Source organism: Dendrobates tinctorius, unplaced genomic scaffold, assembly GCF_039654945.1.
Source record: "Dendrobates tinctorius isolate UK_male_01 unplaced genomic scaffold, ASM3965494v1 ptg000065l, whole genome shotgun sequence".
In the NCBI taxonomy this organism is placed as follows: Eukaryota; Metazoa; Chordata; class Amphibia; order Anura; family Dendrobatidae; genus Dendrobates; species Dendrobates tinctorius.
This window is the reverse complement of record NW_027361733.1, coordinates 30,925,265-30,940,111: the sequence shown is the minus strand read 5'-3', so window position 1 is coordinate 30,940,111 and position 14,847 is coordinate 30,925,265. Positions and strand designations below refer to the sequence as shown.

Sequence of the window (14,847 nt, the reverse complement as noted above, 5' to 3'; positions counted from 1 at the left end):
CAAGTAAGCATTTCTGCTACATAGAGCATAGCTGAAGTCCTGCTCTGTGTAGCACAGGCGATTGGATGATTGCAGCTTCTAGTCTCCCATGGAGACTATTGAAGCAAGTAAAAATGAAAAAAAAAAAGTTTTTAAAAATATAAAAAAATTAAAAAAATGTAAAAGTTCCAATCACCCTCCATTCGCCCCATTCAAAATAAAACAATACATTTAAAAAAATACACATATTTGGTATCATTCAGAATCGCCTGATATATAAAAAGAATTAATCCAATCGGTAAACGGCGGAACGAGAAAAAAAATCAAAACGTCAGAATTACGTTTTTTTGTCGCTGCAACATTGCTTTAAAATGCAATAATAGGTGATCAAAAGATCTTATGTACACCAAAATGGTATCATTAAAAATATCAGCTCGGCACGCAAAAAATAAACCCTCACCTAACCCAAGATCATGAAAAATGGAGACACTACGGGTCTCGGAAAATGGTGACTTTTTTTTAGAAACTTTGGATTTTATTTTCACCACTTAAATAAAAAAGAACTTAGACATGTTTGGCGTCTATGAACTCATAATGACCTGAAGAATTATAATGGCAGGTCAGTTTTAGCATTTAGTGACCATCAGAGGGTGAAAAAGACTCCACTGACCGGGATGACCGTCATCTTATTCGAATGTCACTCAGCAACCGCAGGATGACATCAATTGACCTACAAAGGGAATGGCAAATGGCAGCTGGGGTGAAGTGCACAGCAAGAACAGTTCGGAACAGGCTCCTAGAGGCAGGGCTCAAGTCATGTAAAGGTAGAAAAAAGCCTTTCATCAAGGAGAAGCAAAGGAGAGCCAGGTTGAAGTTTGCCAAAGACCATAAGGATTGGACCATAGAGGACTGGATTAAGGTAATCTTCTCTGATGAGTCTAATTTTCAGCTTTGACCAACACCTGATCATCTATAATAATTAATAAATGATATAATAATTTTATTTCTATAGTGCCAACATATTCCGCAGCACTTTACATTATAGAGGGTACTTTTACAGACAATAGACATTACAGCATAGCATATCAATAAACACATAGACCAAAACAGATACCAAGAGGAATGTGGGCCCTGCTCGCAAGCTTACAATCTATAAGGGAAAAGGGGAGACACGAAAGGTTGATGGTAACAATTGCTTTTATTGTTTTTATGGTTTGGACCTTCCCTAGTGTAAGAATCGGGTGTTCCTGTTGCTGAATGAACCAGTTAACAGTCTAAATATGTAACAGTACAGACACAGAGGGCTATTAAATGCAAAAAGCAGGTGAGAACATGATGCGAGGAACCTGGTTATGGTAAAAAATTTAGAAATGAGCCACACAGGGATATTTACGTTTATGCATTAAGGTGATAGGCCAGTCTGAACAAATGAGTTTTTAAGGCACGCTTAAAACTGTGGGGTTTGGGGATTAATCGTACTAGCCTGGGTAGTGCATTCCAAAGAATTGGCGCGGCTTGTGAAAAGTCTTGTAGCCGGGAGTGGGAGGTTCTGATTAATGAGGATGTTAACCTCAGGTCATTAGCAGAACGGAGGGCACGGGTAGGGTGGTAGGCTGAGACGAGGGAGGAGATGTAGGGTGGTGCTGAGCCAGGGAGGGCTTTGTGGGTGAGGGTAATAAGTTTATACTGAATTCTGGAGAGGATGGGTAGCCAGTGTAAGGACTGGCACAAGGTAGAGGCATCGGTATAACGATTGGTGAGGAATATGATCCTAGCTGCTGCATTCAGGACGGATTGGAGAGGGGAGAGTTTGTTAAGAGGAAGACCGATTAGTAGAGAGTTACAATAGTCGAGACGAGAATTAATAAGGGAAACGGTAAGAGTTTTTGCAGAGTCAAAAGTAAGAAAGGGTCGAATTCTAGAAATGTTTTTGAGGTGCAGATAACAAGAGCGAGCCAATGATCGGATGTGGGGGGGTGAATGAAAGCTCTGAATCAAGTATAACCCCAAGACAGCGGGCATGTTGCTGGGGAGTAATGGTGGAACCACACACGGAAATGGCAATGTCGGTTAATGGTTAGATGGAGACCTTGAGAGGCGTACAAGCCACAGTGTCTTGCACCCAGTGTGAAATTTGGTGGAGGATCGATGATCTGGGGATGCTTCAGCAAGGCTGGAATTGGGCAGGTTAATCTTTGCGAAGAACATATGAATCAAGCCACATACCAGGTTATCCTGGAAAAACAGTTGATTCCTTCTGCTCAGGCAATGTTCCCCAACTCTGAGGACTGTTTTTTTCAGCAGGACAATGCGCCATGCCACACAGCTAGGTCAATCACTGTGTGGATGAAGGACCACCACATCAATTCCCTGCATTGGCCAGCCCAATCTCCAGACCTGAACCCCATTGAAAACCTCTGGAATGTAACCAATAGGAAGATGGATAGTCACAAGCCATCAAACAAAGAAGACCTGCTTAAATTTTTGTACCAGGAGTGGCATAAGGTCATCCAAAAGCAGTGTGAAGGACTGGTGGAAAGCATGCCAAGACGCATGAAAGCTGTGATTAAAAATCATGGTTATTCCACAAAATATTGATTTCTGAACTCTTCCTGAGTTAAAACATTAGTATTGTTGCTTGATTATGAACTTGTTTTCTTAGCATTATTTGAGGTCTGCAGGCACTGCATTTTTTTGTTATTTTGACCATTTCTCATTTTCTGAAAATAAATACAAAATTTAGTGCTAGGAAATTCGAAGACATGTTGTCAGTAGTTTATAGAATAAAAGAGCAATTTACATTTTACTCAAAAATATACCTATAAAGAGAAAAATCAGACTAACTGAACATTTTGCAGTGGTCTCTTAATTTTAGTCAGAGCTGTATATATCAGGATGAGGAACATATTTTCACATATTTTCCAGGATGGGGAACATATATACCAGGTAAGAACCCAAGATCGGGGACATTACTACATAAAGGGGGACTGGGGGCAACTTGTATGTCCTTATAGGATTTGTAACGCTACCCATACTTCTGACCAACGTGCAGGGGTGAGTTTCCCAGGTCCAAATCTTGCTTTGGGGCCCATCAGACTCTAGTTGCGCCACTGCATAAACATTATATGGCTGTCGTCCAAACGATGCTTCAGAAAACCATTTGGCCAACAGTCATTTAATGAGATACATAATTTAATGTAATTTGTTGTATTATTTTAGTACTTTATCTGTTCATTTGATTCAACATCATATTTTTTATTGCACTATATTATATATTCAGATTTTATATTATATATATTTTTACCCTCATATGATAATGTGATTTTTAATGCCAAATGTAACCTATCCATGTAATTTCATGCATTCACTATAACATATGCAACTATATGCACATGTAAAGGTTAATCACAGTTTTCTGTATTGTTAGAGATTTGTGATGTAATTTATGATCTGGCCAGTAGAGGGCAGAGTTGCATCTCTGGAGTTTGGCAGCTTATGACAGTTCTCACAGGAGTGAGTGAAGCTGTGCATTTTTGCAAAAAGGTCTAGATAAAGCGGTGAGACTCTGGATCTGTTTTTGGTGACTCTGGGTTGGCATCTTGGGCTAGGCCACGTGAAGCCTTATATCTAAGGACTTGGAGAAGCCTTGCATTCACCACTGGGTTTCTTCGCACACCTCTGTGTTCGAGTCCAGACAAACCAGGAAATAAAAATATATTTGTCTTTTTTTTTTTATTTTCACGAATGCAAGAAAGGAAAGACACTTTGTTATCAACAGTATATTTATCATATGAAGTTTATTCCTTTGGACATGTTCTGTTTATTGTTTTTATTCATATGTGTATGCAGTTTTTCAATTATTTGCTTTTTGATTATTTACAAAAATATTGTTTTGTTTTTTTTCTCAACTTGAACCACATCACGTGCCTACCCTATGAACTCCGACTCATCACGCAAAGTCATGTGACCTTTTTTTTGGCACGCTATTTCACACCTCACCTCTATATAAACCCTGTATATGTATATTTTTTTATTTCCTGAAGAAGAAGTGGTTTACGCTTTGAAATGGGTAAAAAAATAAAAGAAACTGTTATTTTATGATACTTCTGGCGTCCAACGTTTTTCACAAGCTGGCGGAGCGGATGTGGACCACAAACGTTCCATGTTTTATTTGCTCTCCTGGTGAAATCACCTGTGGATCTCCAGCAGCCTTTCAGCCCGGGATCAGGACAGCATATATCGGTACAATTTCTGATATTTATCAACCACATAAGACCCTATACTTGCGTTATTTTTTCTCCTCGGCTTCCTTTTGTAATCTTCCATACATAGGAGCACTTGTTTGGCGGAGCGCTCATATTTTCTTTATGAGAAAGCCGCCGACTGGCACATCGGCCGGCGTCTTATCTCCAGGAGAACAATGTGATAGGCGGTCCGCAATCAAACATGCTCGATCCAGCAGTCTCATACACACTGGACTCTAGGTTGATCCTGACGATATTCACGAGTTCGGCTGACATTAAAATAGTGTGTATAGGGGCCTTAAGAGTTTGTGCACTCAACGTCTTATACTCAGGCTGGTGAACCCACTTTTTCAAGAGGAAGTTACTTTAGGAAACACTGTTTTTTTTCTTGAAGTATCTCTTTAGCATTTTTTGGGATATTTCCTGAGTACTTTTTCACCATTCTTAATTACCAGCTGGATCATAAAACTAGGAGTCAAAAGCACAAAGCATAAAATCCTTGTGTCATTCTCCACCCCGTAGACATAACCTGCACCAATTTTTTTCTGGACCGTTCAGTTGAAGAGTGAGAATTTAAAATAAATATCAGAAATTTTCAGAAGAAAATAAAGTCTCCAATCATGTATCTAATCCTCATGAAAATTCCACGGCAGAGGTGGGCAGTTAATTTTCCCGAGGTGCCACATGAGAGACCATGACTGTTGTGGAGGCCAAACCAATAGGCAAAAGATAATTCTATGCAATATTAATATTAACATTAATTATAATTATTTATATTCAAGTTAACTGTATCATTTAATATTGAGAATAATTATGTATGCTGACATCCTCCTATATTCCATAAAAGCCCCTACACAGCCCCCTATATGCCGTATGAGCTCCTACACAGCCCGATGTATGCCGTATGAGCCCCCAGACAGCCCACTATGTGCAGTTTGGGCCCCCATACAGCCCACTATATACAGTATGAGCTCTCATACAGCCCCTCTATGCAGTATGCACCCTCACATAGCATCCTATATACAGTGTTAGCCCTCTTACAAACTCCTATATGCAGCATGAGCCCAACATAGCCTACTTATATATAGCGTGAGCCCTCACATAGCTTCGTATATGTAGGGTGAGGCCAATACAGCCTCTCATTTGCAGCATGAGCCCTCACATAGGCTCCTATATGCAGCGTGAGCCAAACATTGCCTCACTATATTCAACGCGAACACCCACATAGCCTCCCATATACAGCATGAGCCCCCACATGGTCTCCCAAATACAGCATGAGCCCTCACTTTGCCTCATATAAAGAGCATGAGTCCTACATGGCCTCCTATATACAGCATGAGCCCCATATGGCCTCCCAATATACAGCTTGAGCCCCACATAGCCTTCATATATACAACATGAGCCCCCCATGGCGTCACCAATGTATACAGTGTAAGCCTCACATACTGTAGCTTCCCTATAGCCCCATAGACAGCGTGAGTCCCACATAGTCTCCAATATACAGCGTGAGCCACCACATAGCATCCATATATACAGTATAAGCACCCACATAGCCTCCATATAGACAGTAGTATGGGCCCCACATAGCCTCCCTATATATAGCGTGAGCCACACATAGCCTCCAATATACAGCATCAGCCCCACATGGCATCCATATTTACAGTATGAACCCCACATAACCTCCCTATATACAGCGCAAACCCCAAATAGCCTCTTTATATACAGTGTGAGCCCCATATAGCTTCCAACATACCGCATGAGCCCCATATAGCCTCCTATATACATACAAATATCCCATACACATGGAAAAAAACACCACATACTCACCTTGCTCCCGTTCCATTGACACTCTGCTCCTGTCTCCAATGCAATGATTCTCCACAGTGCACAGGTGTCATGATAAAGTGTCATTGCGTCTGCTGGCGGCCCCTCCTCCACCAATGTATTCACCGCTGTCTGCATCCCTAGGATGCGAATAACGATGACATCAGGTTGGCGTGGCGGATGGCGGCAGGCAGAGGAGGACACGGTGCGGCCTGTGGGCCAATGTTTTAGCCCTCTGGTTGTTTCAGTTCGAGAGGCCAGACTGAAACAGCCAGAGGGCCAGATAAGGCCCATGGACCGCACTTTGCACAGGTCTCGTCCACAAAATAGTGAATAGAGGCATAGCTATGGAGGGTGAAGGGGTTGTAAATGCACCCAGGTCCTGGAGCCTATGAGGGCCCAAAAGGTCACTTTGACCCATGCTAGACAACTGATACTATACAACTCTGCTGGAGATATTTTAGTGTGACCCACAAGCTTCAAGTTACAGCACTGCTTGCAATATTTCATGCATATAATTTACATATAATTTTTCCTATTTACTGGCACAATTTCCTGCATGTATTACTAGTGATCGGAAAGTCCCCTCTATAGACAAAAGCAATCTTCAGCAAGTTTCTTACAAGATTTATCAGCCTCTAAACACTAATCTCTATAAGATGCTGAAAATAAGTGAACCCTATCATTGGAATTTCAGTTATTCAAGTCAAAAATAAAAATACCTCAGCCTTCAACCTGGTCTTATCCTCATTCTTGTTCTTAATGTGCAGTTTTAAGGCAGTTATATTTTGTACACAAATGACAGTATTATAGTAGTTATATTCTTGTACATAGGAGCAGTATTATAGTATTTATATTCTTGCACATAGGAGCAGTATTATAGTAGTTATATTCTTGCACATAGGGGCAGTATTATAAAATAGTTATATTCTCGTACATAGAGGGCAGTATTATAGTAGTTATATTCTTGTACATAGAGGCAGTATTATAGTAGTTATATTCTTGTATACAGGGACAGTATTATAGTAGTTATATTCTTGTACATAAAGGACAGTATTATAGTAGTTATATAATTGTACATAGGGGTAGTATTATAGCAGATATATTCTTGTATATAGGGGCAGTATTATAGTAGTTATATTCATGTGCATAGGAGCAGTATTATAGCAGTTATATTCTTGTACATAGGGAGCAGTATTATAGTAGATATATTCTTGTACATAGGGAGCAGTATTATAGTAGTTATATTCTTGTACATAGGGAGCAGTATTATAGTAGATATATTCTTGTACATAGGGAGCAGTATTATAGTAGTTATATTCTTGTACATAGGGGCAGTATTATAGTAGTTATATTCTTGTACATAGGGAGCAGTATTATAGTAGATATATTCTTGTACATAGGGAGCAGTATTATAGTAGTTATATTCTTGTACATAGAGGCAGTATTATAGTAGTTATATTCTTGTACATAGGGGTAGTATTATAGTAGTTATATTCTTGCATATAGAGGCAGTATTATAGTAGTTATATTCTTGTACATAGAGGGCAGTATTATAGTAGTTATATTCTTGCACATAGGGGCAGTATTATAGTAGTTATATTCTTGTACATAGGGGCAGTATTATAGCAGTTATATTCTTGTACACAGGGGGCAGTACTATAGTAGTTATAATATTGTACATAGGCAGCAGTATTATAGTAGTTATATTCTTGTACATAGGGAGCACTATTATATTAGTTATATTCTTGTACATAGGGATTATAGTAGTTATATTTTTATACATAGGAGGCAGTATTATAGTAGTTATATTCTTGTACAAAGGGGCAGTATTATAGTACTTAGATTCTTGTACATAGGGGTAGTATTATAGTAGTTATATTCTTGTACACATGGGGCAGTAATATAGTAGTTATAATATTGTACATAGGCAGCAGTATTATAGTAGTTATATTCTTGTACATAGGGAGCACTATTATATTAGTTATATTTTTGTACATAGGGATTATAGTAGTTATATTCTTATACATAGGAAGCAGTATTATAGTCGTTATATTCTTGTACATAGGGGCAGTATTATAGCAGTTATATTCTTGTACATCCGAGCAGTATTATAGTAGTTATATTCTTGCACATAGGGAGCAGTATTATAGTAGTTATATTCTTGTACATAGGGGCAGTATTATAGTAGTTATATTCTTGTACATAGGGGCAGTATTATAGTAGTTATATTCTTGCACATAGGGAGCACTATTATATTAGTTATATTCTTGTACATAGGGACAATATTATAGTAGTTATATTCTTGTACATAGGAGGCAGTATTATAGTAGTTATATTCTTGTACATAGGGGCAGTATTAGAGTAGTTATATTCTTGTACATAGGAGGCAGTATTATAGTAGTTATATTCTTGAACATAGGGGCAGTATTATAGTAGTTATATTCTTGTACATAGGAGCAGTATTATAGTTGTTATATTCTTGCACATAGGAGCAGTAATAAAGTAGTTATATTCTTGTACATAGGGGAGTATTATAGTAGTTATATTCTTGTACATAGGGGCAGTATTATAGTAGTTATATTTTTGTACATAGGAGGCAGTATTATAGTAGTTATATTCTTGTACATAGGGGCAGTATTATAGTAGTTATATTCTTGTACATAGGGACAGTATTATAGTAGTTATATTCTTGCACATAGGAGCAGTAATATAGTAGTTATATTCTTGTACATGGGGGGCAGTATTATAGCAGTTATATTCCTGTTCATGGAGACAGTATTATAGTAGTCATATTCTTGTACATAGCAACAGTGTTATAGTAGCTATATTCTTCTACATAAGGGGCAGTATTACAGTAGTCATATTCTTGTACATGGGGGCAGTATTATAGTAGTTATAATATTGTACATAGGCAGCAGTATTATAGTAGTTATATTCTTGTACATAGGGACAATATTATAGTAGTTATATTCTTGTACATAGGAGGCAGTATTATAGTAGTTATATTCTTGTACATAGGGGCAGTATTAGAGTAGTTATATTCTTGTACATAGGAGGCAGTATTATAGTAGTTATATTCTTGAACATAGGGGCAGTATTATAGTAGTTATATTCTTGTACATAGGAGCAGTATTATAGTTGTTATATTCTTGCACATAGGAGCAGTAATAAAGTAGTTATATTCTTGTACATAGGGGAGTATTATAGTAGTTATATTCTTGTACATAGGGGCAGTATTATAGTAGTTATATTTTTGTACATAGGAGGCAGTATTATAGTAGTTATATTCTTGTACATAGGGGCAGTATTATAGTAGTTATATTCTTGTACATAGGGACAGTATTATAGTAGTTATATTCTTGCACATAGGAGCAGTAATATAGTAGTTATATTCTTGTACATGGGGGGCAGTATTATAGCAGTTATATTCCTGTTCATGGAGACAGTATTATAGTAGTCATATTCTTGTACATAGCAACAGTGTTATAGTAGCTATATTCTTCTACATAAGGGGCAGTATTACAGTAGTCATATTCTTGTACATGGGGGCAGTATTATAGTAGTTATAATATTGTACATAGGCAGCAGTATTATAGTAGTTCTGTTCTTGCACATAGGGGACAGTGTTATAGTATTTATATTCTTGTACATGGGGGCAGTATTATAGTATTTATATTCTTGTACATAGGGGGCAGTATTATAGTATTTATATTCTTTTACATAGGGGCAGTATTATAGTAGTTATATTCTTGTACATAGGGGCAGTATTATAGTAGTTATATTCTTGTACATAGGGGCAGTATTATAGTAGCTATATTCTTGTACATAGGGGCAGTATTATAGTAGTTATATTCTTGTACATAGGGGCAGTATTATAGTAGCTATATTCTTGTACATAGGGGCAGTATTATAGTAGTTATATTCTTGTACATAGGGGCAGTATTATAGTAGTTATATTCTTGTACATAGGGGCAGTATTATAGTAGCTATATTCTTGTACATAGGAGCAGCATTATAGTAGTTATATTCTTGTACATAGGAGCAGTATTATAGTAGTTATATTCTTGTACATGGGGGGCAGTATTATAGCAGTTATATTCCTGTTCATGGAGACAGTATTATAGTAGTCATATTCTTGTACATAGCAACAGTGTTATAGTAGCTATATTCTTCTACATAAGGGGCAGTATTACAGTAGTCATATTCTTGTACATGGGGGCAGTATTATAGTAGTTATAATATTGTACATAGGCAGCAGTATTATAGTAGTTCTGTTCTTGCACATAGGGGACAGTGTTATAGTATTTATATTCTTGTACATGGGGGCAGTATTATAGTATTTATATTCTTGTACATAGGGGGCAGTATTATAGTATTTATATTCTTTTACATAGGGGCAGTATTATAGTAGTTATATTCTTGTACATAGGGGCAGTTTTATAGTAGTTATATTCTTGTACATAGGGGCAGTATTATAGTAGCTATATTCTTGTACATAGGGGCAGTATTATAGTAGTTATATTCTTGTACATAGGGGCAGTATTATAGTAGTTATATTCTTGTACATAGGGGCAGTATTATAGTAGTTATATTCTTGTACATAGGGGCAGTATTATAGTAGCTATATTCTTGTACATAGGAGCAGCATTATAGTAGTTATATTCTTGTACATAGGAGCAGTATTATAGTAGTTATATTCTTTTACACCAAAGCAGTATTGTAGTAGTTACATTATTGTACATAGGCGGCAGTATTATAGTAGCTATATTTTTGTACCTAAGGGGCAGTATTATAATAGTTATATGCTTGTACCTATAGGGCAGTATTATAGTATTTTGTTTATCTTTTACATTAAAGTTGTATTATTGTAGTAAGAACAGCATTAACTGTTTACTATCTGTTGTGAGTTCTCGTCCCCTCTCAGTTTAGAAACTCATACAAAGTGCCTGGTAATAAATAAAAAATACATAAAGAAAGTGTAAAGTGTTTTTGAGATGTAACAATTTTCTTATTATTGTTTATTATTACATTTCCTGAATGTTGTTGATTTTTATAAAATGATAGAAAAGTTTCTTATTGTCTTCAGATATTGTTTCCCCATATTTAGAGCGGAGGAGACTAGCGGCCACACATGTATCCATTTCCTGTACAGTCTTTATTCTGTGGTCACATTCTTAGAATTTTCTTTCTTTATGGAAGAAAGTTTCCTCTACTGTAATATCTGTCACAATATAGTGTAAAGTCCTTGTAGAGTCTGATGTAATGTGCCCCAGAGATTATTTATAGTTTTCATAGTTCCAATTATTCATAGTTTTCATAGTTCTTCACTAACATTGACTTTCGCCAGATTACCTATTGGGCCTGGGCCAGACTTGCGAGAAACTCACACGAGTCTTGCATGTCAATACCCGGCACTGCCGCCGGCACTCGGGAGCGGAGCTTGCAGCTGCATGTATTTCTGTGCAGCCACACGCTCCGCTCCCGAGTGCCGGCAGCAGTGCCGGGTATTGAGATGCGAGACTCGTGCGAGTTTCTTGCATGTGTGACCCTGGCTTTAGTCAGGAGTTGTTCTTCATCGGACTGATCTCTGAATGTCAGTTAATTTCTCTACCACCTCCTGGAAGCTTGGCCGATCCTGCGGTTTGTCCATCCAGCAAAGCAGCATTAGGTTGTACATCTCCATAGTGCAAAGTCGAGGCTGTCGTAGCCTGTAGCCATTAGTGACTTGTGAGATTACCTCTCGATTGTTCATTCCTACCAAAGATAAACATATATTGATCAGGGGAGGAAGCAGCCATTGGATTGTTCCTTAGATCCACATTGAGAAGATAGACAGTTGTAATCAAAATTGAGGTATTCAATCCCCATTCAAAATTAGGTTTATTTTCAAAATTTGCAGTCTCAGAATTATTCAACCCCCCTGAATGGAATCCTACACAAGAGCACATAATTGTACATCAGGGGTTTTATTGGGATGCATCATATGTGCTGGAACTAAAACATAGGAAATACAGTTGTGTGAAAAAGTGTTTGCCCTTCCCGATTTCCTATTCTTTTGCACATTTGTTACACTAAAATGTTTCAGATCACCAAACATATTTAAATATTAGACAAAGATACAAAGATAACACAAGTAAACACAAAATACAGTTTTTAAATGAAGGTCTTTATTATTAAGGGAGAAAGAAACCCAATCCGACTGGGCCCTGTGTGGAAAAGTGATTGCCCCTACCACCTTAAAACATAAATAAACTGTGGTTTATCATGATTGGTTTCAAACATATTCGGTAATTTCTACTCTCATTAACTCTAATGACAATCGGCTGTGTTTGACGAATATTGTGAAACCAATATTCGACGCCGATCGTATTCGGAACCGAATCCGAACAAATTCACTCAACTCTAGTTTTAAAGCCCTTCCTAAAGCTTTGAGACTCCAGTGAACCACAGTGAGAGCCATTATCCAGAAATAGCAAAAACATGGAACAGTGGTGTACCTACCCAGGAGTGGCTTGCCAACCAAAATTACCCCAAGAGTGCAGCGACGACTCATCCAAGAGGTCACAAAAGACCACACAACAACACCCAAAAAACTGCAGGCTTCACTTGCTTCAGTTGAGGTCAGTGTTCATGACTTCATCATAAGTAACTTGAAACAACTTGGCACTCAGTTGGTGAAGCAATTTGACAGTTCTTTTATTTGCATCCAAACAAAAAAAATTTTTGAACGTTTTCGGTCCTACACTGGACCTTCCTCAGAAAATTATTTTCATAGAAGATTACTAGAAGATGAGCTGTGAAAGCAAACCCATATTTTGATGGGTCAATTGTCCATGAAAGATATCCTGTGATACTGGATGTGCTTGAATTTGTAATGTGGGCTGTCTTGCGTTTGGCAGAGAGTGGCACACAGAAAAAGGGTGGCACCGTGAGGTAGCCAGAGGAAAAATGATTCCTTGTTGAATGCCTCAAAAAGGCAATCAGCGGAAGTGCGCTTCTATGGGTGGCAAACGTATTGCATATGAATTGCGCTGTAGCATAATTGGCCTGTAAAGGAGCCCAACTGAATACTGTGGACCAACAAGTAATAAAGCTACAGTACGTTCATAGGAATAACAACCGTATTGCCCCAGAATGGCACTTAAGTCAGGACCTGGAGGAGATGTGTGTTGCTCTACTCTTTGTGAGTGTTTCCACTGTTGTGTTATCTTTGTCTAATATTTAAGTTTGTTTGGTGATCTGAAATATTTTAAGTGTTACAAACATGCAAAAGGAAGAGGATTAGGAAATCAGGAAGGAGGAAAACACTTTTTACACAACTGTACTTGGACAGGATATGGGGATTGTTGACGATAATTCAAAAGAGCGGTTCAAAAGAATTAAGAGAAGTGTTCATTGCCTTACACAAGCAAGGAAAGGATTAAGAAAAGATACAAAGGCATTGTGATACAGTTGACAGCATAGCTCACAAGTTGAAACAGAAAGGAACACTGACTGCAGAATAAATTTGGAGCCAATCAGACGCCTCCTTGATGATAATGTATGATGGATCAGTCTGGGATTCAATTCAGATGACTGTGACGGCCCTCCAGAATCTTTCATGTTTTCTTCAGAAATCAAACCTTAGGATACATTGGCTCATTGTCTTGTTGAAAGGTCAAATCTTCAGCTTCCTCACACAAGGCCTGACATTTTTTTCACTGTAGGCATCCCGGAGCCACCCCCATGCTTACATATAGGCAAGGTGTTCTTTTCAGCGCCGGTTTCTTGCATCCTGTTCAAGACATAACTGCTCATAGGCTCGATAAGATCCATTTTTGTTTAATCGTGTCACAGAAAAGAATTCCAAACCTTCCTTGGTTTATTTATATGGTTTGGAGCAGGAACGGACATACCGCCGGTTCAATTGGTGCAGTTACACCGGGGCCCGGAGGTGAAGGGGGGCCCCTGAAGGACAGCTAAGAATGAGGGCAATCTGGCCTGTTTATCCAACCCTGAGGGGCCCCTGGCCAGATTGCCCTCATGTGCGGTGGGCAGGGAGCGATCCCTGCAGCCCCGCTGCCCTCCACTGCCTGCAAGAGAAAATGGCAGCGGAGCGGAGCTGCAGGGATCCGTCCTGCTTCCTGCCCACGCTTCCTGTCTCACACAGCAGCGGTTGAATGACATCATCATTCAGCGGCGAGGCTGAGCGAGACAGGAAGGAAGCTGCCGGCGATGCTGCGGCTGCAGGATACTGTGCGCAGAGGTGAGGTGTGTGTGTACATATGCAGAGAGGTGAATGGTGCTGTGTGTGTTTGTGTGTGTGTAGGTGGAGGAGAGGGCATGTGTGTGTGTGGATACAGAGAGGTGAATGGTGCTGTGTGTGTGTAGGTGGAGGAGGGGACAATGATGGGGGTGATGGGGCAGAAGGCAATGATTGGGTTGACGGAGATGGCAATGATGGGGGTGATGGGGCAGAAGGCAATGATTGGGTTGACGGAGAGGGCAATCATGGGGCAGAAGGCAATGGTTGGGTTGACGGAGAAGGCACTGATAGGGGTGGTGGGGGAGAAAGCAATGATGGGGTGGTGGAAAGGGAAATAATGGGGGTGGTGGGGGGGAGGAGGAAATGATGGAGGTGGTGGATGGGCAATAATGGGGGTGGTGGGGGAGGAGGAAATGATTGAGGTGGTGGAATGGGCAGTAATGGGAGTGGTGGGGAGGAGGAAATGATGGAGATGGTGTATTGGGCAATGATGGAGGTGGTGGGGAAAAGACAATGATGGTGGTGGAAAGGGCAATGATGGGGATGGTGGGG

The 14,847-nt window shown here is 39.2% G+C and overlaps 1 protein-coding gene across 1 annotated transcript in view; it reads right to left on the bottom strand.

The window, feature by feature from the left end:
- Positions 1-958: 958 nt before the first annotated feature.
- Positions 959-14,847, bottom strand: part of SRMS (src-related kinase lacking C-terminal regulatory tyrosine and N-terminal myristylation sites) — a 64,864-nt gene continuing 50,975 nt past the window's right edge. The window contains exon 8 of the mRNA XM_073580874.1: positions 959-11,804. Coding sequence (XP_073436975.1) covers positions 11,623-11,804 — 182 coding nt within the window. The 3' untranslated portion in view covers positions 959-11,622. The remainder of the gene's footprint in view (positions 11,805-14,847) is intronic.